General features: G+C 44.3%; 1 protein-coding gene across 1 annotated transcript; it reads left to right on the top strand.

Annotated features, from left to right (window-relative positions):
* The first annotated feature begins 8835 nt into the window (after positions 1-8835).
* Positions 8836-25572, top strand: cd34 (CD34 molecule). The gene is made up of 8 exons (XM_085782733.1): positions 8836-9085; positions 20334-20471; positions 20605-20849; positions 21202-21279; positions 22726-22837; positions 22988-23040; positions 23334-23480; positions 24898-25572. The coding sequence occupies exons 1-8, from the start codon at positions 9004-9006 to the stop codon at positions 25087-25089; spliced, it is 1047 nt and encodes a 348-aa protein (XP_085638859.1). The 5' UTR covers positions 8836-9003; the 3' UTR covers positions 25090-25572.
* Positions 25573-25875: the final 303 nt, after the last annotated feature.

Here is a 25875-nt window from a genome sequence, read left to right as displayed (position 1 = left end):
CTTCATGGCTCATTTTCTCCTGCTCGCTTTCTGAAAGGCCAGAGCACCGCTGTCTGATTTTCCACGCTGAGCTCTTATCAGCGCGCCAGGGCAGAGGACTGAAGCGGCGGCGGCGGTGGCGAGCAAGTCGACACCACCGCCACCACCTGCCACGCAGCTCACCAGAGGGGGACAGATTCGTTCAGTCAGAGCCTCAGATACGGAGGGGTAATGAGTGCGAGATCATCCATCCGGTATGGTGTAATTGTGGTTGGAATAAAGGTCTGGATGAGAGCAGGGTCAGATGAGATGAGATCAGGTGATGGTTGTTATCACACAGACTGACAAGGCGGCGCTGAGCCCCGGCCTGCGCAGCCAGGATGAAAGCCGTTTGTCAGGAACCTTGAAATTAAGACTTAGCCCTTTAAATCAATGGATAATATCCTTCTGATATTGTCATGATGGTTCATTCTAAAGCCTTCACGGCTGTTGAAGTGTCCGGACTGGTGATGCTTCCATCTTTGTTTTGCCATCACAAAGCAACGTTTAAAGACCCCCTCCGATGAAAATCGTGTATTTTTTTCTCGTGCTTTTCACATGTTCCTGTGGCATTTTTCTGATGTTAGAGGACATATCAGCAGAAAAGGACGTGCAAAGTTGCATTTCTGAGTTTTTCTGCCTTCAAATTGCTGTGAACCAATGGCAGACGCAAACTGGCAGTTTCAGGGAGACTGGGGTTGACGTGTCACAGCGCAGTCTCCACCCACCCTCCAGAGGTGCATTGCTAATGAGCTGCTGGTGCTGTGCAGAGGGAGAGCCCTGGGAAATGGCACAGGTTTTGTGATTTTGGCTAAAACCTTCATAATCACAATTTAAAGACCACAGAGAATGTTTTAAAATAACCAAAAAGGGTCATTGGAGGGGGACTTTAAACTTCTCTGCACAACTCTTTACTGTCTATAACTCTGTAGACATTAAACATTGCCCACCACATACCCAGTTGTTACCTCCCATCTGTTATGGGTCAGTACTGCAGATCCAATTCCCTCTCTCCCCCTCCTCGCGCTCCCTTGAACCCATTGTCCAGATAGAAACGTGCCTGGGATAGCAAGGCCTCGCTTTCAGCACACTTCTTTGAGAATTATTTAAGGCTTAGGAGTTTCTGTGACATTAATATTTGATGTGCAGGACCTGCGCGTCTCCAGACGAGCCCAGAGCAACACTTCAGAGAACGACCGGGGTGAGGTGTGTAGCTTCCCTGCTTCAAAACATACACACACACACATGCATGCAGACTCACATCCACTCATCACCGTACCTCCAGATGTTTTAGAGTGGGTTATTGAATGAAAAGGCCTGCATCTTAAAGTCTGGAGGCTGTCTGATCTGATCTTGGATGCATTTTGTCTGAGACTGTTCTTTTATTTGCCATCTTCTTCTTCTTTAACCCTTGAGCTTAGTTCAGTTTCTTGAAGGTCCCTCTCACTCACTACTCTGTTTTTTTTTCTTCCCTTCTTCTCGTCTTGGCATCCATCTCTTTCGCTCTCATACTTTCCTCAGGCTCTCGTTTTTACCTCAATTTATGACATGTTGACAGCTTCACGGCATGGCATTAGTCGATTCCACATGTTTTCTGTGGCAAGAATGGAGGAAATGTTACACTCTTAAACGAGATCTTTGGAGGTTTTTTTCCCCCTGTTGCCACAAGAGTGCAGAGTTGAGTCATTCAGAAATCTCCCTCTCCCTGTGTGACGGGCAGGAGCTGGTTTTAAAACCCTGGTCTTACAGTGCCATCTCATGGATCTGGTGTGAAGTCTAAAACCACACGAAACAGGAACTTGCAACTGTTTAGACAACTGTTAATTGTGGTTTAAGGAAGAAATACTTTGATGCACCTGCAGATTTCTGTAAGTCAGTTATTTTCATGTTCAGAATTAAAGCTCAGCTCTGATCTGATCATCTGTTTCAACACATTTGAACTTTATGTAGATTTTAATTGGGTCCCAGGAGATTTAAATATGAGTCCATATCAGTCTGGTAAGAGAAAGAACCCCCCCCCTCAAAAAAAAACACTGCAGCTGTCTCGAATTACAGGTTTTACACTGAACCCCCCTCAGTTACACTGTTGACAGTTTGACTTATGTGAAGGTGAATCAAACAAATACATGTAATGAGAGCTACGTGGGCAGCCAGGAATTAATACCATAGAGCTTATCTGGCCATGTGCTGCCAGAACACACACACACACACACACACACACACAGTATCCGGATGCCAGTACTATGGTGGTGGTGCTGGTGCTAGTGGTGGGGGGCTGGTAGTTGGGAGTTGGGGGGGGCGTTCTTGTCTGGCATCCTGCAGTTAAACACCAGCATTTCGTTTTCAGTGGTTCCTTTCAGCTGTGATGGATGAAAGGACAGTCCATGAGAGTTAGCCAAACAAGTTCAAAGCTCATATTTCAGCTTTGGGTTAATAACATGACATCAAAACGCGCAAAAAACAGGAACTGTTGATGAAAATTACATGGTGGTGTCTTGCCTTTCTTGTCCTCATTCGTCCCCTCTTTTTTCTCCCCTCTTTTATTTTTATTTTTGCAGCAAACAGAAATCATCATACTTATATAACGTGGAGATTAAGGACTGAGAAATCATTGCTCAATAAATTTTCAAAAAGTATAAAGAGTATTACAAATGAAAAATGTCTGGTAGTGAAATATGAGCTGTGAAATGCCTTTTGAAGTACTAAACACTTTGGTCTCTCTCTGTGCGAGAGCTCTCTCATGCATCTTCTGCATCAATATGCATAGATAATAATAATAGATACATCATAAATACACTCAAGATCGGGGAGTTGAAGCTCCTGGGGTTATGAGTGAGTATCTCTGGGACCCCAAACACTCCCAACCTTCACAACCCTCTCAACCTTGAGCATAAATTACTTCAAGATGTCTCCTGAACCACCCAATCAGAGCCAATTAGGGCTAGTTACAGGCCTGCAGACTTTGCCCTTTTCAAGAAAAAAAAGGGAAAAAGAAAGGACACAACGAAGCTGAGGACAGAAAGAGAGGGAGAGAGAGGTGATGAGGGGTTTTCCACCGAAGTGTTGCCTTGTTGTGTTTTGTTTCTGACCACATGTGTTCAAGAGTGCGTATGCACGACCGTCACGCTCACGAAATCTGCTGCACACAGCTCAGCGCTCTGGGCTGGGTCGGCCGGTACCATGGGACCGGTTTTTATGAACAATAGGAGTTGGCTTCCAGCAAAAGGGGAGTGCTAAAGGAGAACATCTGTATGGGATCAAGGCAGCAGAGAGAATGAAGGCGAGTTGAAGGTGGGAGGAGAAGAGAGAGGGAGGATTCTGGCATCGCACTCGGTGTTGCGGAACAACGCAGACCTCTCGATCATTAACGTGAGCAGGTCGTGCATATCAGAGGTAGAAAATGTTTTAAATAAGGAATGAGAAAGGGAAAATCCACTCCCAGTCCACACGAGCCTGTGTATCAAATATTGCCTTTATTTGTTTCTGCAGCAAGAATTTTGTGTGAAAATTGTGTTTACACAGAAACATTCTTTGGGTTTCGCTGAACATGATGTAATAACAAAAGAGCTCGAGGCCTCTTGTTATATTTCCTGTTTGCTTCTGTCTCCTCTGCTCTGACGGTCTTGCGTTTCTTTGCAGCAGGACCTGTCGCTGGTGTCGAGATAACGTTTTTGGTGACATCATGTCCTGCAGGTTTGTTGTTGCAGTGAGATCAAGTTCTTTACAAACTGAACCCAGGACCATATTAGGTTTCCTCTCATCTGTGATGACCTGGGAGTGTGGGGAACACTCCTCTCGTCGTAGATCAACTCTCCATGGTGATCAGCTGGAGGCCTGACCGCTGTGTTAGCGCCATATTGCTGCCTCCATTATGTCTTCCTGTGTTTCTCTTTCCACGCAGCTCCCCCGGTGAGAAACTGGACTCTGGTGCTGTCCCGTCATTATGCTACGGAAACACTCGTCCAGGTCCTGCTTCACACGGTCTTATGTAACACGGCAGGGCACGGGGATAGCGAAGTGGTGAAGGAGTTAAGGCTGAATATAAATACATTTTCCATGTTTATCTTTCACGATGGTCGGGGTCGTCAGTGGTTCTGTCTGCACACGTCTACACACGGGGGGTCAGGGTGGACGGACGCCTGGCTGTTAGGAAACGTTGTGCACATGGTCGATGGGAGGAAACAGAAGAGGAATTTGGATACAGTAGACAGTGGTGACGGATCGGTGGGTCAACAGGAAGGTGAGGATGGAGAGGAGCGGAAGCCATCACACTGAGTGGAGAAGCAGCAGCAGTGTCATCACACACAGATGAGGGTTTCTCTCCGTTTCCTCCAAATCATCACTGACGTCCTCTCCAGGATTCGGATTCACCAACGAAAAGAAAAAGCAAGAATGCCTCTGAACTTCCACAACTGTTTGTTGACATTTTTATCTTAACAAACTGATGTAATTATGGTGGAAAAGACGCCCGGCCGGGTGACCTCACTTTTAATGGCATAATGTCATTACGTTCTCATGAGCTTCCTCTTAATTGTTGGTTAAAAACAATGAGGGAGCAACTGTATTAGAGCGCAGAATGAAATGAAAGACATGAGCCTTGGTTGCAAATAGATGTTTTAAATCAAAGCGGAATGACTATATATTAATGAAGGGTTCATAAAAAACATTATTGTGAACACATTGTTGCTGCAATTTAAAGGAAAAAAGCAATCTCGTGTTATTCTGCTTATGACTTTATGGCATGCAACAGCAGAGAAGAGAGATTCAGAATAAAGACAAAGAGACTGAAGAGGGAAACTAAGGCCACCAGCACGACTGTTACTGGGAACAACATCACCTCTTGCACGACTCGTTTTATCAAAAATATGAGCTTTGAATATGACCAATATCACCCCCATCTTTTTGCTTGTTAGCCCGTGCAGTCACATGTCAGTCATGCTTCCTATGATGGCTCCATCCAGCTGGCGCAAAGACGCCAAAAACAGCAAAAAAAACTCCTTTAGGAAAAAAAAAAAAACCCAAACAGTTCCCCGAGGGTCAGACTCTGTGCTGCCATGTGCTGATCCTCGTGATGTCCTGGCAGTGCCCCCCCACCACTCACTGCACAGAGATTCTTTGTGCATGTAAACCAAAATAAGTCAAATGGTAAGATAGGAGCGTAACTAAAAGAAAATAGGCGGGGGGGGGAGGAAATTAAAGAAAGGCAAAGAAATAAAAAGAGAGATGTAAGTAGACCCCCTCAGAAGTTACCCCTCTGCCAGACTTGGAAAATCCCGATTCACAACCATGCTTCACATTCAAACAACTGTTAACTGTACTATACAAAGATAATCATCTGCAAGCAAGAGAGGCATTGGAATAGATGTGATCTGAAAATGTTTGAAGTTTATTTAACTTATTTGGCAATTTAAAAAGCAAACACAGATGCGAGCGTAAAGACATGTTTGCAAGATGCACGTGGAAATAGCACTGAAATGTAGAAGCAAATCAAAATGATTAAAAAAAACACATTAAACAGGGTGAAGAACCAGAAAGTAAACATAGGTCTTATGGTGCAGCAGCAGACTGTCTGTGGCCAACGGCGATTTCAGAGCCGAGGAAAAAACCCAGTCACTGGCCTTGTCTTTCCATGAAAAGGGGGGATGTAGCTCCGTCTCTCTTTATTAATAACCAAGCAGCAGTGTTTGGAATAAGTTGGGTTGGAGATGGATGATCTGATAGATGCTTAAGTGGACAGTGGTGGTAATGGAAGACATGATGGTGCATGAATGAATCTCTCTAGATCCAAGGCTGATAAGAAAGGAGCGCGGTTCTTAGCATGTGTAACAGTAACAGTGGTGCTGCTGTGGGGGCCCACGGAGTCTCTGTCTTGTCCTCATTCAACAGAAGGTTATTATGAGCTAACAAGTCTTTAAATATGTTGGAGACATATGTTGGGAATTGAGGGGGAGGTGGAGCTGACTCTCATCTGCGTACATGTAGCAGTGAAAAGAGATGTTGTTGTGAGATTGGAGGATTTTCTCCCAGTGGGAGCCCGTAACGACAGAAAAGAGGTGGATCTAAAACCAAACCCTGTGGAACCCCAGATGAAATATGTGCAGGTGTGGAGGATGAGCTGCCAAAACAGTGAAGCATCTGTGAGAAATGTTTAAGAATTAAACACCAGGCGAGAGCTGAGCGCGTCAGACAGGCCAGGGGAATCATGTTGTTTATAGCGTCAGAGGCTATAAGAAGATGTGAGATCAAGAATGTCGAGAATTTTGAGAAAATCTGAGTTTATAACAACATTTTCTAAAACTACGAAAAGAAACAAAGCTTTGAAATTGACCCAAGTTTATTTGCAAAAGCCAGATCCAGTGGTTCTAAACTATAGTATAGCATGCTTAGAACAAACCATGATGCCATTAAAAATATTAATTAGAAATGATTCAAATATCAAATTAGAAAGGACTGGGGAGGGATTTGTAGAGGAGAAGGCAGAGGCGTTTATAGCGCGTTATAGCGTGTAATGATTATTAATTGTGAAATCCTAGTGAATATTTCCACATATTATTCTGTCCAGCTTTAATAGCCAATTAACTTTTAATGAGGATGTTAATGTCACCATGTTGCATCACATTATGTTTATTCTTTTTTTTTTCCTGTAGATTTTATTTGACTGTGTCACAACATTTCATAATGATTTTTTTATGTGATAATGAGGAACAATTAGAGACAGACAGCTGGATCTGATTCCTACCAGGCTTTAGTTTAAAAAAAATTTTTATCAGCTTCTGTAGAAAATACAGATTGAGATAATCTGAATGTTGTCAAGAAACATCTGAGTTTTTTTAAATTGTCAGAATCGACTTTACTCAAAATCTACTTTAGACCCACACTGTCAGTTTTGAAAAAGAATAATAACTAGAGAATGCATTTCCTGAAGGAAATACGGATGAGTGCTGAAAGCTGGAAGCTGAATGAGCTGAATAAATTGTTGAAACAATGCTGAATTAAAGGGATAGTTCAAATTCAAATTCTATTTTTTTATCTACTCACCCTCATGTCGACTAAGGGCTGGGAGAAGTTTCAGAGTCCTCCGTGCCATCTCTGAGTTACAGCGGGGCTCCGTGCAGCACTGCATGTCTATGATGGTTGCAAACTGAGCTCACTTTTCTTCGTCCAAAAAGACACACCAAAAAACATCCAAATACCTCCATAGTGCTCGTCTGTAATGTCCCTCTTGTATTGAAGCCCCAACATGAGAAATTGTTCCGAAAAAAATTAAATAAGTCTATATTATAAGCTTGTTTGTAGCGGAAGCTCCCAGTGTTGCTCTGCCGGAATCTTGCGCGATTTGCGGAGCCGTGAACTGGGTGTCAGTGCAAATCACGCAAGATTTGCACAGACACAGGCAAAACAGTGAACTGAAACACTGGGAGCTTCCGCTACAAACAAGCTTAAAACATAGACTTATTTAATTTTTTTCGGAACAATTTCTCATGTTGGGGCTTCAATACAAGAGGGACATTACAGACGAGCACTATGGAGGTATTTGGATGTTTTTTGGTGTGTCTTTTTGGACGCAGAAAAGTGAGCTCCGTTCGCAACCGCCATTTGGACATGCCGTGCTGCACGGAGCCCCGCTGTAACTCAGAGAAGGCACGGCGGACTCTGAAACTTCTCCCAGCCCTTAGTCGACATGAGGTTGAGTAGATAATGAGAAATTTGAATTTTGGGTGAACTATCCCTTTAAGTGAAGAAATTGCTGAATTAATCTTGAAAAGATGAAACAATCTGAAGAGTTAAACTAAAACATGTAAGGAGGCTGTATGAAATGGTTAGACAGTTAGTTAGTTAGTTAGTTAGTTAGTTAGTTAGTTAGTTAGTTAGTTAGTTAGTTAGTTAGTTAGTTAGGTGACCAGCAGCAGGAGCAGCCGTTTCCCAGACACCAGCCTTCTCTTGGCTCGGCTCAGCCTCATATGGTCGAGCTCTTTGACGAGCAGGCCTCCAGGCAGCCCTCAGAAAACCCAGCGCTGGGACTGCAGTGCTTCCAGATGTGGCCCGCCTGGACGTCTGGAACCGGCACATCGGCCCCTGACCGGTGAACACCCACCCACCCAACATCACACTTGTTACAGCACTACACTACACAACACAGCACACATCAGTGCAAACAGTTTGACACTTTTTTTTCTTTTTTTTTGCTGATGTGGTGCGATTACGAAATCGCATGTGTGTCTATGTCTATGATGTCACTGTGTGCATTTGAAAAAAGGCGTGTGCGGTACATGGAGACGCGCATATGTGTGTGTGTGTGTGGTTCAGTGGATGACTCACTACGGCTGTTAGTCATTTGTCCAGGGACACACAAAAACCTGCAGCCAAGAGTTGTGTGTGTGTGTGTGTATGTATGTGTGATGCCATGTGCTTTTACAGGCCTCTCAGCCATACACACACACACAACATTCAGGAGGAGTGTTTCCTGTTTACCAGGTGCATCCTCAACAACCAGAACTGGGACCCACTTTAACATCTTGAAGTTGTGTCATGTTTTAGATATTTAGTTTTTTTTACATGCATTTTTTTTTTTCTGAATCTGTCGGTATTGAGCCACAGCAGAGGAAAACGCTTACATATGTAGAGCATCACCTGGCATGCACATATGCACACACACACAAGGAGAAGGGAGGAAGCCCGGGACCGTTAGTGGGGGAAACGGGTTAACAAGAGGCAGTTAGAGAAAGGGGGTGTGGAAAGAGCAGAGCAGAGAGAGAGAGAGACAGAGTTTGAAGGAGTGGGGCCATATAAAGAGCAACAGAACACAAGCCAGGCTTTATCCTGCTTGTCTGTCCCGCTCACTCAGACCTCACAGGAAACTCCTGACTCCCCCCTCGCCTCCACCTCCTCCTCCTCCTCACACTCACACTCACTCACCTTCACTCACCACACTTTTTCACTCTCACACACAGTCCCACCGGCTGCGCTGAGTCTGACCAGAGAAGGATGGCTGCATCCATGTGGAGAATGAATGGGCTGTGGAGACGGACGGCTGGAGTCCTGCTGCTCTGCGCGCTGTTGCTCAGCAGTGAGTACAACTTTTATTCACTCTCATATCGCCTATATTTTCTAACGTTGCTTCGTTATTGTTTCAAAAAAAAGTTTCTAACTCCATAGTGAGCAGAATTCAGTTGATATAAATCAGTGTTTACTTCTTATACAGTCTTTAGGGGGGTGTACTTTTGATGTGTTCTGCCATTAAGGTGCACATGGATGCAAAGAGGGGTGTGTGTGTAGCTGTGGTGCAGACACAAAGAGTCCACTCAGGAGTGGAAAGTTGCCGTTGAGAATAGTTATGCTTTACATCCTGCAGTGCATCTGGGTGGAGCTAATGTGTGTTTGAAAAGTTGTAAAAGGACACACATACACACACATAAATGTATTCTTTCATTTACTCTGTATATGAGTGTGTTTCCAATGAGATACCTCAACTACATGTGACAAAGGGCCACACGACACATGTGGATTCAACACAGGGCAAAAATAGTGTGTTCCTTATATCCCTACATTCAGTAATAACAGTGTGTGTCTGTATGTGTGTGTGTGCGTGCAATCATGTGGATGTGTGTGGACTCACTAGGCCGTCCGTTTCAAATCAGGCTGAGGCTCCGATGCTAATTGCAGGGTGATGTATGGCTTGGATGTGTTTCCTCCTCGCCGGTTGTAAAGCAGGAAAGAGTCGTAGCTCGGCCCAGCGTAACGACTTCAGCAGAGGGGGGGGGGGGGGCGTTAGGAGTGACCTTGGAGAACACGAGGAGGAGTAACTCCAGGGCTGATGAAAATAACCAAGGGTTTACTTTAAAAGGGAAAAGATCATGAGATGGCGGAACATGTTCGTCGTTTGCACAATAAAAACGGCACCACCACCACCACATACCATCTGCATCAGCAGCTTAGCAGATGGTAATTAGATTTACATGGAAATCTAATTACTGCAGGCGCTCCCCGCCAAGAAATCAAAGCCTCGATACAGGGACGACGATTTAAGACACATCTAATAATCAGACGTGTGTTTTACTCATTTTTTTTTGTTTATTGCTGTTGTTGCTTCCGAAACAGACGTCCCACTATCTTATTATCTCTATGATTAATGCCTTTGTTTGAAGCCATTTCCAATTAATATATTATTTCAAGCATGCTCATTTATCCCTTTTTTTATTTTTTCCCACATTTGCATTTCGCCTACCAGGCATAATCTATCTTTGATGTGGGATTTCCACTGAGGTTTCACGTTTTTAAATGTGAACAAACAATCCCGTTTGAGTCGGGATCTTTTCATCGGCGCCCTCGCTCAGCAAACAGCTTCTGATTTCTACTTTGAGAATATCACTGGGGTGTTGCCTCCAGTCTGCTGACCCATCCTCAGCTCTCTTACCACATCCAGCTGCAGTCCTCCCATCACACAGACTTGCAACATTGTTGACTCTTGTGTATCACTGCAGTGTGTATGGGCATGGGCACATTAGCTCTAATTTCAATATACTGCATATATTGATATTTTCTTGCATCTCCACCCTACATGCCCTTCTGTGGCTATATCTGGTTTTGTTTTGGTACATTTTGCACCACCAGCCAAATCACAAGAGACGGTCTGTCTCCCCGTTGACTCTTGTCATTATATAGGTCCATGCAGCTGCAGGTCCCACGCTGTAATGACGTCAATAATCTCACAATTCTGATGTTTCATGCTGCGTTACGACTTTCTCAATCAAATAGAAGAAGAAGACTCTTTGTTGAGTCACTCTTATCCTGATAAATACAGAGCCATTCCACTGCACGGCTCGGGTGTGAAATCGCTGGGGATCAGGAGGTCGACGACCGAAGCATTAACCTCCAGAAGCTGAAAAATGAAGCCACTGAAAAATGTCAAACACTGCAGTTCCTTGAGTGGCCACCGGAGGGTTTAATCCCCCATAGAGTCCCATGTTAAAAAGCCCAACTTCACTAAAGGAATAAACACAAATAAAAGGAGAATTCCGGTCATTTTTGACCCCTAAATCGTTTTCCTGATGGTCACCCAGTGTTGGGGGGAGCAAAAAACGCGACTAAAATTTATGTTACACCATGGCTAGATGGCACCAGCGACAACGCTAACCTATGGGGGCAATTTTTTCAACCACAACAAACACTCAAAAAACAATCAAATATCTATGGTACATGACTGGAATCCTTACGAGACACCACTGAACTCATATAGTGTACAGTATAAACAGTATAAACTTTGTGTTTCTGCATGTAGTCACTCGCCTCAGACAGCCGAACTCTGAAACATCCTGGAAAGACATTACTATCCGATCGCAGAGCGCCTGCTCTCCCCGCCACAGAAAAAAAGACTTTTTCCTTGTTGTGATGATTTCTTTACAAAAATAAATGGTCAGAAATATTTTGGACATTACCACTGCACTGCACTGCGTTTATTTTTGTAAAGAAATCATCACAACAAGGAAAAAGTGTTTGTTTCTGTGGCGGGGAGAGCAGGCGCTCTGCGATCGGATAGTAATGTCTTTCCAGGACATTTCAGAGTTCGGCTGTCTGAGGTGAGTGACTACATGCAAAAACACAAAGTTTATACTGTTTATACTGTACACAGTTCAGTGAGTTCAGTGGTGTGTCATAAGGATTTGAGTCATGTACCATAGATATTTGGCCGTCTAGCCATGGTGTAACTACTAAATTTTAGGTGGCGTTTTTTGCTCCCCCCAACACTGGGTGACCATCAGGAAAACGATTTAGGGGTCAAAAATAACCGGAATTTGAGTGACAGGTGGGTGAACCTACGATTGCAACAAAACACCTCTTTGCCCATTTGGAGTAAATGTTGGACTCCACCCTTATTCAAAAACAGGTACAGTACATCAATATAAAAGATGATGCATTAACCATTAGATGGCTGCAGCAAAGTTTCCCAAACTAATCCTGGTTGTGCCCATGTGCAGCTCTGCTGAGAGCATCTGCAGCTGAGCAGTGACTTGGTTTAGATTTGTAGTGTAGAAACTGTGATTCAGACAAACAGGAGAGAAGGAGCTGATGGCAGGCAGGATGTAAGTGAGACAGGATGACAGCACTTGATTTGTGGATGCGTTTGACTGAGTGTGAGTGTGTTTATCACAGCAAACATCCTTGTCATACATAAGCAGGCCAATCCACTCTGACGACTCTCTGGCAAACACCCGGATCCAGTTTGTGCTCCGGCTTCCCATGGCTGTCAGTCAGTCAGTCAGTTAGTCAGTACTAGTTATGCAGCGGTGCAAATATGTAGCACTGAAATGGGCATGGGCTGCAGTGTTGGATGATGTCATTCAATGCCTTTTGGAGAATGTTATAAGCTCTCCTTCGCTCTCTCTCACACACACACACACACACACTGTAGATTTTCAGGGGGAAAACCCAAGCTGTATATCAGCTCTGGAGGAGGGAGAAAAACATCTTGTCTCACTCATTTCAGCTCTCGGAGTACGATGAATGTTTCTGTTGTTATGTCAGGGGCCTCGGGACCTGTGACTGTCACAATATACCACATTAAAACCAAGATATTTGCTTGGTATGTGTTTGTGTGTTCATATGCATGAAGCCATCAATGCTCGTAAAAGAAGATCTGAGAAGGTTTGAGGAAATAAAGATGCATGGGCTTCAAGCCTCTGTATCTTCCTGCTCAGACAGCTCGGCCCTGCCAACGTCAACATGGGCCCGATATTGCCACTCTCTTTCTCATGGGCCAGCATTCCTACCGTCCCAAGTCGTGATGATGGTGCACTTCGATTCACGTCATCTGCTCGGAGGGCGTGGGGCTCTTTTTTCTTTTGCTTTTGCTTTTTTTATGTGAGCCTTGGCAGATAGTGGTCTGATGTCAGGCTAGGGTGTGTGTGTTTGTGTGTGTTTGTGTGTCCCAGAGCTCACGGCTGCATGAGGTGCCACGTGAGCTCACGGACGGAGTAATTAAACCTGGAGCCTGTGTTCTGTCACGCTTCCAGTTTGCAGCGGAGATCCAGACCTAAATCATTCAAATGTTCTTAAAACATCATCTTCTTCATCGGTGGGAGGCGGCGGGGCGTTTTTAAATGATCTTCATTTGACTCAAAAAACACAACACAAGCCCTGCTGTCGCCACTAACTAAACGACAGTATATCCAGGAAAAGGAGCTGACTTGGAGAAATAGATTGTCTAGCAACAATATTTACCTAAAGAAACAGTCCTAATGAAAAGCAGACGTTCAAATCTTCCTCTTCCAATTACTGCTGTTTCTGGTGAGCTTATTGTTCCTTGTTCCCCTGGCACCCTGCTGCAATTTTACAGCTGTTGAGTTTTACCAGTGTAAAGGAGGAGGGGGGGGTTGTGTGTATGTGTATGTGTATGTGTATGTGTATGTGTATGTGTATGTGTACATGTGGTGGTGTGTGTGTGTGTGTGTGCGTGTGTCTGTCTGTGTATAGTGGAGGAGGAGGAGGAGGAGGAGGAGGGGGTTTCTCCTCCTGTTTCTCCTTCATTTTTTAGAAAATTTGGCGCACAAGCAGAGAAACTCCAGATACATTTCAGCGCCGGGATTGAAATCACCCCACTCTGTTTTAGCTAATGAGCAGCAACATGAGATCAGAGTGTGAATCCCAACAAACAACAACAATAACAACAACTGGGAGGCTCCTTGTGTCCTCGCTGCTTTGTTCTTCAATTCAATTCAATTCCTTTTATTTGATAAAGAGCGACAATGTACATTGATAAACATTTTAAAGATAAAATGTAAATGTACTCAATTCTAGCTAAAAAAGCTAATTTCCATTGACAGTCCCCCTATACTGAAATAGAAACAAGCAGGTTAAAGAAAACACAAGTATAAGTACAGTATTTAAAAACATGGGGCAGGTACCCACCCTTTTTTTTTAGAAAGAAAAAACAAAGAAAGTAATACAATCATAATACATAGGTAAGACAAAAAGAGTGCAACAATGCAAGTCCGGGTCATGTTTCTTGTTCTTATTGTTGTCGTTTTTTGACATTGTTGATTATTGTTTGACCTTTTTGTGATGTCATATACCAGTCAGACACCAGTATGTACACAATGACGCACAGAGTGTGTATGTGTATGTGTATGTGTATGTGTATGTGTATGTGTATGTGTATGTGTATGTGTATGTGTATGTGTATGTGTGTTTTGGATAGCCCAGTCTTTATGGAGGGGTATTCAGTTCACCCTGGGGGGAGTAAAAGCATTTAATGAGCCTTGGCTGAGGCCTGTTTGACTACCAGGGTAATTGTTGCTCCTGGTAATTAATGTTCAAGTATAAACCATGTTATTGAACTTAACTGGAAACACAACTACAACTAACATTCATTTGTACTGTACATGTATGTGTATGTGCGTGTGTTTGTGTGCATTTTCTTTTGTGTAGCTGTATCTGGAGGGCGTTTCAGATTATTGCTGTTGTTTCTCAATCCTCCTCCTCCTCCTCCTCCTCTTCTTTGCAGTTCTGGCTCCTTTAGCCTGAATCATATCAGAACCAGATTGTTTAGGGCTATAGGTTTCAATATCTTTTTACAACCTCTCCCCACACAGTCTTGTGTAAAAAAAAAGAAAGAAAAAACAGCAGCTGGAATCGGGCCACGGACATCTGCTGCCGAAAGCCCACCACGGTACTCCTGGTTCTGACATGGCAAGAGAGGGGGGAGTGGGGGGAGGCGTGGGGGTGTGGGCCACTCCAGCCTCTCGCAGGCAGCAGCTGGTGTTTCCAGATTTCTAATCTGCTAACAAAATGGATGGACTGTTTTGGAAACATGGGTTTTAGGTTTCACTGCCCCGCTGAAACTATTTTAATGAGTAAATTAGGGGGAAGAATAAAAACAATGGTGAGTAGCTGCTATCAATCATCGGCTTACGTTTCCATTCGTTATAGCTTCGATGATCTGGGGTTTGAAAGTGGCTCGGTAACATGAAGTGAATGAAGGAAACTGGAGTAAAAGTTTGAGGGAAATCATCACTGCTGGTCTGTAATCCAGCGTCGGTGTGTGTGTTATCAGCTCGTTCACCTCTACCAGTCGGATGACGTCACGTCGGTGCATGGCGAGCTCCTGTGACAGCCACATCCTGCTATAGGATGTGCATGGATAATAACATTCCTGATCTGGTGTTAATTCCTTTTATGTTTTTCTTTCTCCCTTTTTATTTTCTATTTTTGTTTCTTTTTCTGAGTCTATCTCGTGTTTGGTTTAAAAACACCAGGGATGTGTGCAGGGTGGAAAGAGTCAACTTTTGCCACCCGTCCTGTGCAGAAACAAAAATAGTTCTCACATTCAGGGACCCGAGGGATGTCTTCAAGGGATTTTTATTTTTTCCAGATTGTCCCTGAATGTGGCAAATAAGTACAGCAATGTGTCTTCTTGCAGGCCTACTAGAATAATATAGCCTACTAATATAATCCCAAAAACTAGACAATAGCCACATTAGAGACTATAGTGCTCCACCAGTGTACAGGTTAAATGTAAGGTCAAATGTGTAAGTATTGTAAATCACTTTGAGTGGTTAATAAAGCTTAAAAAGTGCTATAAAAATTCAGTCCATTTAACTGGATTAGCCTCATCTGGTCCATTTGATTGATAGGTTGGTTGATTGACAGTAAATACAAGTCATTAATGAAGCAAAGTTTCCAAACGTGAAGCTCTTCCAGCCTCTTAAATGAGGGGATCTGTTGTTTTTCTCAGTTTAATTTGTCATAAATCAGAGAGGCCTTTGAGGTTTGACTTCATGGTCACTGTTGCATTGTTCTCTCTTGGACATTTCGACTAAATGATTCCTTACTTGAGGCTGAGGAGACATGAAAGAACGGGAGCAGGAGGAGGAGGAGGAGGAGGAGGCGCTGGGGTCTTCTGAGGACATGTTGCAGCAGTGGACAAGCATAGGTGACGATAGCAGGGAGTGGCTCATCATGACGGCCAAGGTGTTGTCTCAGTGGTCTGGGTGGAGGTCCGATGTGAGTCCCAAGACTTGGAGCTGAAGTTTTCCCCCGTTTACACATGATGTCACCGATCTCACAGCTCTCTGACGGTACGGCGCATATGCAGGGAGGGAGGGAGGATGGAGGGAGGGAGGGAGGGAGCTCCCTGAGGAGACTTAAAGCAGCTGCACAACTCTTCCCTCCTTCGGGCCTCCTCCCTCCGTTTTCCCCCCAGAGAGGAAGCCGACCTCTTCTTCAAATATATGACAAGTAAAGGACGGCATCAGTCCTGCGCTCGTGCCGTCTGACTGCGTCCGTTTAATCAGGTGTGGCGGTGTTTGTTTTTGTTGCAACTATCTCACTCCTCACTCAGTCTTTGCACTGGAATAACAGGAAGGGTGAAAAAGCGCAATTACAATGGAGAGGCCATGGGTTGTCAGGCAGGGACATAACCAGTGAATGTGGATCCAACAGCACCAGTTGAAATCTCAACTCACTGAGGGAAAGCAGAGATCTGATGCCATGAGATCGCCGATATGAAACGAGCTCCCCATCGGCACAAAGACAGGAGGAGGTTCTCAAACTTAGGTCGTCTTTACACTACATGGTTCTGGTGACCCAATTCCAATTTTTTCCTCTCAAGTGGCCCAGATCGTGTCTGTAACATAATTGTGTAAACCGCAAGAAACGCATGAAATTGGATATTGTCAGATTGGATTCAGACCCACTGTTGTGCTGAACCAATGCTGTACACACTCAGGCCTTAACCATAAGGGCTCCTATTCTTTCTTCTCTGCCTTAAATTCGACCAATAATATTCTGTGCACCTCTAACAATGCTTCAGAAAGGGGCGTCGTTTAGCTAAATTGGTAGAGCAGGCGCCCCCACCAGATATGGATCGCTTCTTCTCGTAGAACATGTGAAGAAAAGTTGGATATAGGGCAGGCAACAACTGGGCATCAAGATCTGTGGTGTAAAAAGGGCCTCAGGGCAGAAGATCCTACTGAAGTCCAAACTAAGGAAAAACAAAAGATTGATTCTGGTGTCACTCAAACACAAGTCCAACAGGAACCAGAACCAGAGCTGTCTGGTGTCAGATGTTGTGATCTCTGGTTTAAGTGTAGGTGCAACAGTTTCCAACACTCCCTGTATGACTTGCTCCAATGTCACATGTGGTGTTTCATTCACAAAGAAAAAACATAATGGACTTAAAACCGTACCAAAAAAACAACTTGTTTTTTTTTCTTCTTTCTTCAACACTTGAGTGAATCAACGTTCGTTGACACTGTAAAAACAGGAAAACTTCTCCTTTTCTTGTTTTTTTTGGTTTGCGTTTTACTTCAGGGTCCAGAACCGAACTGTGTGTGTGCTGCACAACTCCACCTGTGTTTTATTTGCTTGACATTCAATATCAACAATATATACTGTACAGTGTGTCAGTGTGAGGGTGTTTTACTGTGATAGCATCAGTGTGTGTGTGTGTTTGTGTGTGAGAATACCTCACCTAAAAGCCAGGACCCATCATCTCTCTGTGTTTGTGTCCATCTCCGCCTTGTCATCTGATTTATTTCCCGGCGTGGACTGCCACATATCACATCCAAGCAGTGAGTGATGATGTGCAATAAAGGGCTTGTCAATTCAGTAATGACCTTTCTTAATCCATTTCTGTCCATATATAATCCACCGCAGTCAGCTGTAAAACTCTTGACAACACTCCCAGGCCTTAGGCCGGCTGTATTTATGGGCATGACATCTAATATGTTTACAGTGTAACTGCCTTTCAGGAGTCTCGCCTACATTAGCCTGGCGAAGCACATGAAATACAGTCCGGAGCCTGCAGCTCGGTAGCTGCAACGCATCAACAATACAGTAACTGTTGTGGTTGTGTAAATCTTCCCACACAGAACAAAGCCATTTGCCATTTGTTACGCGCACTAATTATGTAAGTAAGCATTTAAGCATCCGCCAGATTACAGTTGTCACTTTGCCGGTGAAATATCTGCCTTTGTCCTGCAACGTAATTGATGTTGCTTTGTCCGGCCCACGGGCGGAAAGAAATGCAACATTTGAACTGTCACTCACAATCCCGAGCCCCGATCATATCCCCTCTTTAACCCATGATTTAGTTCTTTTACATCTGGCACAACTACACACCACACACCATGTCAGGGCGCTGGAACACCCAGGCTGAAAGATTCAAGGAGGACAAGGCCGAGGCAGGAAATCCACTTGACGGAGCCCGGCAGTGAACAGGGGGAGTGAAGAGCAAGATTTACTTGAACCCAGGGGTTATTTAGTCTGCAGCCTTGGCCGTGTGCTCTGAGCCCGTCGACACAGAGAGCATGGGTTGTGTTTATGGAGTTAGGAGTGTTACATGTGTTCCTCTGTGTGTTTGTGTTGAGACAAGAGGTCCTATACTAAGCCTGATGCTGAGAGGGCCTGACTGCAAACACCGTCAGAGTCTATGTCCACAGCGGCGGAGTGTTACTGTCTATAAATCGTAACGGTGTGTGAATGTGCCTTATCCTGCATTCATGTGCATATATACAGTGTTTAGTATATATATCTGTCTGTGAAAGTAACTTGTGTTTAAACAAGAGAAGCCATTAATGCAGTGATTTATATTTTCATGAATCCGAGGAGGTAAAAAGCTTTTAAACATAAACAATCAGACGTATTCCAGTCAACGCTGAAAATATTTTACTCCTCCGACCGTGAAGTGCTTTCAAAACATTCCACGGATACCGTTTGTCCTCAGAAAATCTTCACACCTATGAAGTAAGTCAACTCAGTGATGTTGAGGCTAAACATTATTACACTAAACATAACATCTGAAGGCTGAATGAATGAATGAATGAATCATTAGGATCTGTGCCAAGTTGGACCAGCGTATGACCAGTTCTGGACCAGTGTTGATCAGCCAGTTGATGCCACAGTTGAGATTAAAGGCGCTGCAGGAGCAAAGCCCATATGTTACAGAGCCTGGTCCACAATACTGGATTCAGACCGTCATGGTGGCCACTCTGTTGAAGTCAGTCATCTTTATAGGACTGGAAACACACTACACATCTACATCCAAAGGGAATAATAGTGGTGGTGCACCAAAACATGGCTTTTCCCTCTGATTGCAGCATAGTTTTGGTTTGATGTTAAAACTGTTTACACACTGTAGCCTACTGCTTTCCCTCCGGGCCGAGGGGCCGGTTTAGGCACAATGGTGCACGAGGAGTTGGTTTACGATGCTGTAAATCCTCGTTACCTCCTGATTCATTTTGGAAAAGTTAAAGTTCTCACACACTGAATGCTGCTCCAGTTCTCCTGCGTGGCTGTGGAGGTGGGACAAGAGGCAGTGGGCTCGGTTGTAGTAAAAGAAGAGCAGTGTGTGTATGTGTGTCTGTATAACACATCACAGGGTAAAATGTTTTCCCTCTAATTGAGCAGGACAGTCTAATAACATAATCCAGTTTGCTTGATCAGCCATTTACCCATGGAACTAAGAAACAAAAAACTTCACATGAATTATAAATGTAGTTGTTTGTAGTTGTTTTCTTTGTGATATCAGAAAGTTTTTTTAACACCACCCAACTTGATGTCTCCCATGATGTGTAGTCAGAGAGGTCGCAACCTTTTGACTGAGCTGTTTATTTGCATTGGCTGCAGACGGTGAGAATTAGCCCATGTGACCAGCATTAGCACACGTGCCAAATTGATTTGGCATCTTTGGGCTTGAGTTTGGCCAAGCTGTTCAACCCAAACCCCTCGGCCCCCGTCCTCATTCACTCAGTCCACGGAGTGTGTGCCGGAAATTTCAGCCCCCAGCAACATACATACCACAAATCCTTATATGAGAACGGTGGGATGTAATGATGAGCAGCCGAACGACAGTAGCTGTTGTTTTAATTCCTCTGCATCACAAGTGAACACAACAGCATGACACACATTATCACCACCTGTGTTCATTAAATATAGACTTGTAGGTGTATTATAGCATACACCGTGTAATAATTACCACACATGTATAAGTGCTAATGACTTGAACATGATGTATCCATGGCACCATTATATTTCCTGTTGACATCAACATCCCCCGAGGCCCAAAGTTAAAGAAGCTATGGTTTCAAATCCTGAACATGAGCTTGGTTATCCCTCAAACTGAGAAACTATTGAACTTATAATTATAAGAATAATAATATAACAACACTATTATAATGATGATAATATAATAAGATGCTGCAGGGTCTCATGTTTTTCTGACTTGGAAAACCTCTTTCAGGAGTTTTTATTCTCAAAGAGCATTGATTCACCTGATGTCAAAATATTTACCTCTTTCTCGTTCTCTCTATTCCTTGCAGATAATGTGATATGTCAAGAAGACACACCTGACGATGGTGCAGGTGCACCTCCAACCGATGCAGCTGCTCCAACCGATGCAGCCAACCTAGCTGCTGCCGATCCATCTGCTTCAGCTGCTGCTGCCGCCGATCCAGCTGGTAGGACCTTTAATAAATGACGGTTTAATTTTCCATATCTCTCTATGTCCACATCTGACTATACGCCTTCATACATTACATAAAGTGTGTGGTCTGTGTATGATGGGATGCTCCATGGATTGTGTTCCTATAGCGACAGATGCTGCTGCTGCACCTCAGGATGCCTCAGCAGCCCCCCCTGCGCCCGACGCCACCGACGCTGCTGGTAGTGCAGACTCCTCCGCTGGTGCTGGTGACCCCCTAGCAACTATTATAAGCATCCTGAACGGAATGGCATCCGACACTTTAGGGACCCCCGCTGCCCCCGTTCTGAGAATCGACGAGGCACCTGAAGTCGCTGTAGTTCCTGAAGTGATCCCCGAGGCAAAAAAAGTGGTGGTGAGTTGAGTATAATGTCTCTGATTGATCCAACTCAGAGTGACACGAAATACACTTCCATGTTTTGGAAATACTGGTCTAAACAACTGTACTGTTTTTAGTTTGTGTGTGGACAGACTGTGTACTGTCTATATTGTTTGTCTATGTTTCCTTGTTTGTGTCTTGTTGGACTTGGAGTCTGTGAAATAAAGCTATATAGTACCCATGGCAGGTTTATATACTGTATGGGGCTTTTCTACTTTTAATTTGAAGGAATGAATGATGCTGAGGTTACAACAGTAGAGTATGTGCCAGGTGTGCTGTCTCCCCCTGACCTCATTTGTCCATCTGACCTGGTTCATTATCTCCACAGCCTAATGTGCAGTGTGTTGGAAAGGAGGAAGTCCCAGAAAGCAATGCTGTCAAGGCTGTGGTTGACACAGCGGACTGTGTGAGTATGAGCAGAATAATATATTTTCACGACATATCCATCCACCACCACCACCTTTATGTCATTCAACTCAGCCTTCATCTCATGCCCTGAGACTTTTTGCCTTAAAGACATTAAAGACCAGAGAGCGCAGGCTAGTTACCATCTAATGACACGTTCTCTTAACCGAGACCTTTATCTGTCCTCCTTACACCTTTGGGTCCAGAGTGGCTTACTCTACTTATAAGGAGAGGAAGATTAATGAGGTTTAAAGAGCTACAGTTGGAAATATGGCCCAGATAAAGACAGCTCTTTTCTCAGACATTCCTAAGGTGTTGTAAATCTTCAGACTGTGATCTTTTGAGTGTGGTGGGACATAAATGAAGAAGACAGCTACATCAGCTCTCGCTCCGAAATCCTTACAGCAAAAGGTGGAAGTGCAAGGTTTTTTTGGGTTTTTTTTAGATACATAGAGCAGCAGGTCAGATCCCTGTCTGTATACTTGAGTTAGCCTCTATTTGGGTCCATTACTGTAACATGCACTAAGCCAGGACCAGCTGCAGAAGTCATCTGTCCAAACGCACCCTGAACTAAACATGGACTGCAGTGCCAGCGGCCTCAGCCAGCTGATGATGGGCTCAAAACGCAGGCTACAGTGGGTGAATGGCACAGAAGACCTTGATGAACGAACAACTTGTATCAGTGGAATAAGTTCAATGAAGCAGCAAAATGTTTTTTTTTTAAATACCTGTGTAAAATTGTGAATCACAAAGTCATGAATCACAAAGACAATGTTGAATATTACAAATTTAACATTATCTCAGTACCATATGAGGCATTTTGTTTGCATGTAGTTTAAATATCTTTCCTCCAGTGCAAAAACCTACTGTAACTCCTGCACAGTTGCCACGTTAAGGTCAAGCAGAGCAAGTTATGCGACTGTAGAATTCCTGAGAGCAACATGTGACACAGACAGATGGAGAAGAGAAGAGGTTCCCCGGGAGTGATTCGACTTCAGCCTTCCTGAGTGTCTCCCACCCTTCCTTGAAGATCTGCATGTTGCAGCCGAGTCCAGCTGTAGGCCCACTCCCAAACTAGCTGAGGATTCAAGGGTTTGCTCATAGTGGTCCGCTGGGAACAGTGGGAGCTGTCTGGATCGCGTTTCAGAAAATGAAGAGCGCTCCCTAGTCCCAAAGCCTTAAAGTTGCGCAATGAGATGATATCATAACTCGGAGGTTAAAGTGGGGAGAACGAAGGTGTGGTCAGCAAGTTTTCCATCCAAATGCTTCTGGTCTCTTTTGCACATACACAAGGCCTACGTGAAAACTCAGGAGCCCACATATGACTGTTTTGGGCGTTAATGTCTTTGTGTATGCAGGAAGCTATGTTACACTTTTGTTCAGATGTTTGTTAGGCTCATGTGGTTTTGGCCCCACTTCTCTTTGACGTGCAAATTCTTCCTTATAGGAGGCAACTAAACGCATCATTCAGGAAAACCCTGCAGGCTGGTGCAGCACGGAAGACTGTAATCTAGATATCTTCCAAGACGGAAACCAAGTGCTGGTGGCCAGCAAAAATGGTGAGTGCTGATGATGATGCATCTACAGTATATAACTTGCATACGCACAGTTAAATTGATTTGTGACACTTGAGGAGGTTATAATACAGTCTTGCTTCATGATTTTACAGAAAAAACTGCTTTATTAAGTACTGTTATGTATTCTTGCAGCTGGCCTGGGAGCTTTGGCTGCAGCACTTCAGAGTGAGGATCTGAAAGGAAAGGTAAGAGAGCTGTAGTTTCTCTGCCAGCTAGAATATAATGATGTGTTGCTGAGACCTGCGAAGAAAAGTAAGACAACTGCTGCACCGCACAGCCTCTGAGTGAAATACTGACCTGGGTTACTACAAGTTCAAATCAAATTAAACAATTCACTGGCTCTAAATTGGCCGCCTACTTCACGGACGACAGAGATAATTCCACTCAGGCTCAGCGATTTTTTTGTTCGAAATGCCAAGAATTCACAAACATGGCTCCTTTTTAGCCGTAATCTCATCTCTTCCGTTTGTTTGTCCAGCTCGGTGTGACGAAGACCGAGACCCCGTCGTCATCAGGTTCCTCCGTGTTGGCTGGAATACTGGTCTCTGGTCTGCTCGTGGCACTCGGCATCACCATTGGTTACTGCAAATGCCAACGCAAGGCTGACCCCAAGGGAGCGAGGCTGGTAAGCAACGTTTTCTGTCAAGAGTGAATATACAACCTATTGTGGTTTGTGTTGCCGCAATGAGGCAGATTTATGACTTCCTTGCAGAGACGTTTAGTCGTGAGCGTGTCTATGGTTTATAACGTTGTTCAGATTGACCTTACATGTGACCTGCAGGTGTGTTATCATAAATCTGTACTTTTTTTTAACCATATGTTGTGAGTTTCTGCAACCTCAGCACTCTATGCACACATATACTTGAGCATAGTTCGTGTTTTACTACATCTGAAATCAAAACAGGCCCATTTCCTTTAAGTTGTGAATGAGCCGCTGCCAGTGTTTTAATTAGGGAATGTGGCTGGCCAGCTATCAGAGGGAATATGTCGAGAGAGAGAGAGAGTGCGCCTTCCCCAAGGACCCACGCCCTGGTGCTTTATTCATCTGTTTTCATCCAGTAACCAGACGCAGCTGTTTCTCAGTAACAGTCACACTAAGGCGTGATAGCGATCCACATTAGAGGGTTTGTTTGTTGTTTGTGTGTGCGTGTTTTTAAGTAATAGCAGGATAGTGGATGCATCTATGTACATGCAGACGGGTGACAAAATTAAAGGACTGATGTGAGGAATGAGTGGGAAAACAGGATGACAGCGCTCCCAATGCAGAGGGCAGGAGAGGTCACTGGATGAAAAATGTTGTGGATTGTATGATGATGCATTCAGAGTCATCAGATTTCAACCCTCTTCAGGTTTTAGAGACCAATGAACATGGAGGCAACGCACTTTCCTTAAAGGGATAGTTCAACATTTTGGCAAATTGGCCCATTGCCATAATCCCTATAGTTGTAGGAGTAGGTTCGTTACTTTTAATTGTCGGTGCAAGCTGTTTTTAGAACGGTGGAGCAGAGCCACAAGTGGCTCAGAGCTACTCTATGGAGGCTAATGGGATTTCTTGGTTTCCCTCATCAAATTCATCAAATACACAATCCAACAACTTCAAAACGCTCTGGTGGACAAGTTGTGACCTGCACATTCACCACGCTATGAGATAGATTTTGCATGAATTTACCTTGAAAGCAACTCCGTCTCGTAACGTTCTGTTATCATCTCATAGCGTGGTGACTAGGTCACTACTTGTCCACCCATCCCATTAGCCTCCGTAGCATAGCTCTGAGCAGCTTGCGGCTCTGCTCTGCCATTCTAAAAATAGCTTGCACCGACAATTAAAGGTAACAAACCTACCAACCTTGTCACCTATGTCTATGTTTTTATATGAGTCTGATTATCAAATCAAATGGAGTAACAAAAAAATCAATACAAAATTAAAACACATAGTCTTAGAAAAAAGCGGTGGGGAAAAGTTCAGTTTCAGGGGGCCCTGTACCCACGTGTTTTCCATTTTGCCTTCCCCCTTAAAGAGCTCTTCATTTCTGCATCTGCAGGCAGAGGAGGCCTATCCAGTGGATCAGGAGAACCAGGGGAACACTCTTGTATCTGTGGCCCCGCTCAACCCCCCTCCAGAAACCCCGGAGAAACCCAGTGTAAACGGAGAGTCCCCTGAGGCAGCCAAGACCCAGCCTCCCCCTCCCACCAACGGCCACTCCACCGCCAAGACAGCAGACACCGAGCTGTGAAATAGTCTATGCCAGTCCACTGCAGCCCCAGGAACTACCACACAACACATCCAAATCCACACACACCCATGAAAACTCACTTCCTTCTCTGAATCCACTCCTGCCCGACCTACACAGCAAAGTGGACCCCGGGGACTCGAACAATCTGCTACATCAACACTCCTCGTGTTATGGTCCCCTTGCCTCCTCCTTTGGCGACCTGCCTCAACAAACATCAGGAGAACTAGCCTGATGATGACGATGGTGGGTGATGATTGATGTTGATGACGACGAGGGCTGAGTCCCTGGGTTTTTGACGGCAGTCAGGCTGGAGACAAGACACAGGAGACGGGCAGTTCCGGGTGGGGAATAAAGTGAATTTTAGCATTAATCAGCAATGGCTCCCATGACGACTGCAACCTCGGGAGTCACAGCTATGAGCTGTCAACGCCCAGCAGGGTCTCTGCTTGTTGTTAGGTTTAAATCCTCCATAAAAAAAAGAAACACAGAATAAAGCACATAAATGAATTTGACAGACAGAGGAAGCGAATCACACTGCCTTGAAATCTGTTTACAAACTTGTCAGAGAGGAAATTCATCGGCCTTTCATCTTGTTTGTCTGATTGAGTTATTGCTTGCATAGGTTGTGCGATTGTGTGTGTGTGTGTGTGTGCACCCGCGTGTGTGTGTGCTGCTGTCAAATCCTGCATGTGTGCGTTAACATATACTTGCATTTGTACTGTGCATGGACTGTATATATCTATACATGCATCTAAGCTTTCCTCGCTTACTGTATGTATTGTGTGC

This window comes from Trachurus japonicus, chromosome 7 (genome assembly GCF_045865225.1).
Source record: "Trachurus japonicus isolate A0001 chromosome 7, Traja_1.0".
NCBI classification, from domain to species: Eukaryota; Metazoa; Chordata; class Actinopteri; order Carangiformes; family Carangidae; genus Trachurus; species Trachurus japonicus.
This window is presented reverse-complemented; position numbering and strand designations above follow the sequence as displayed.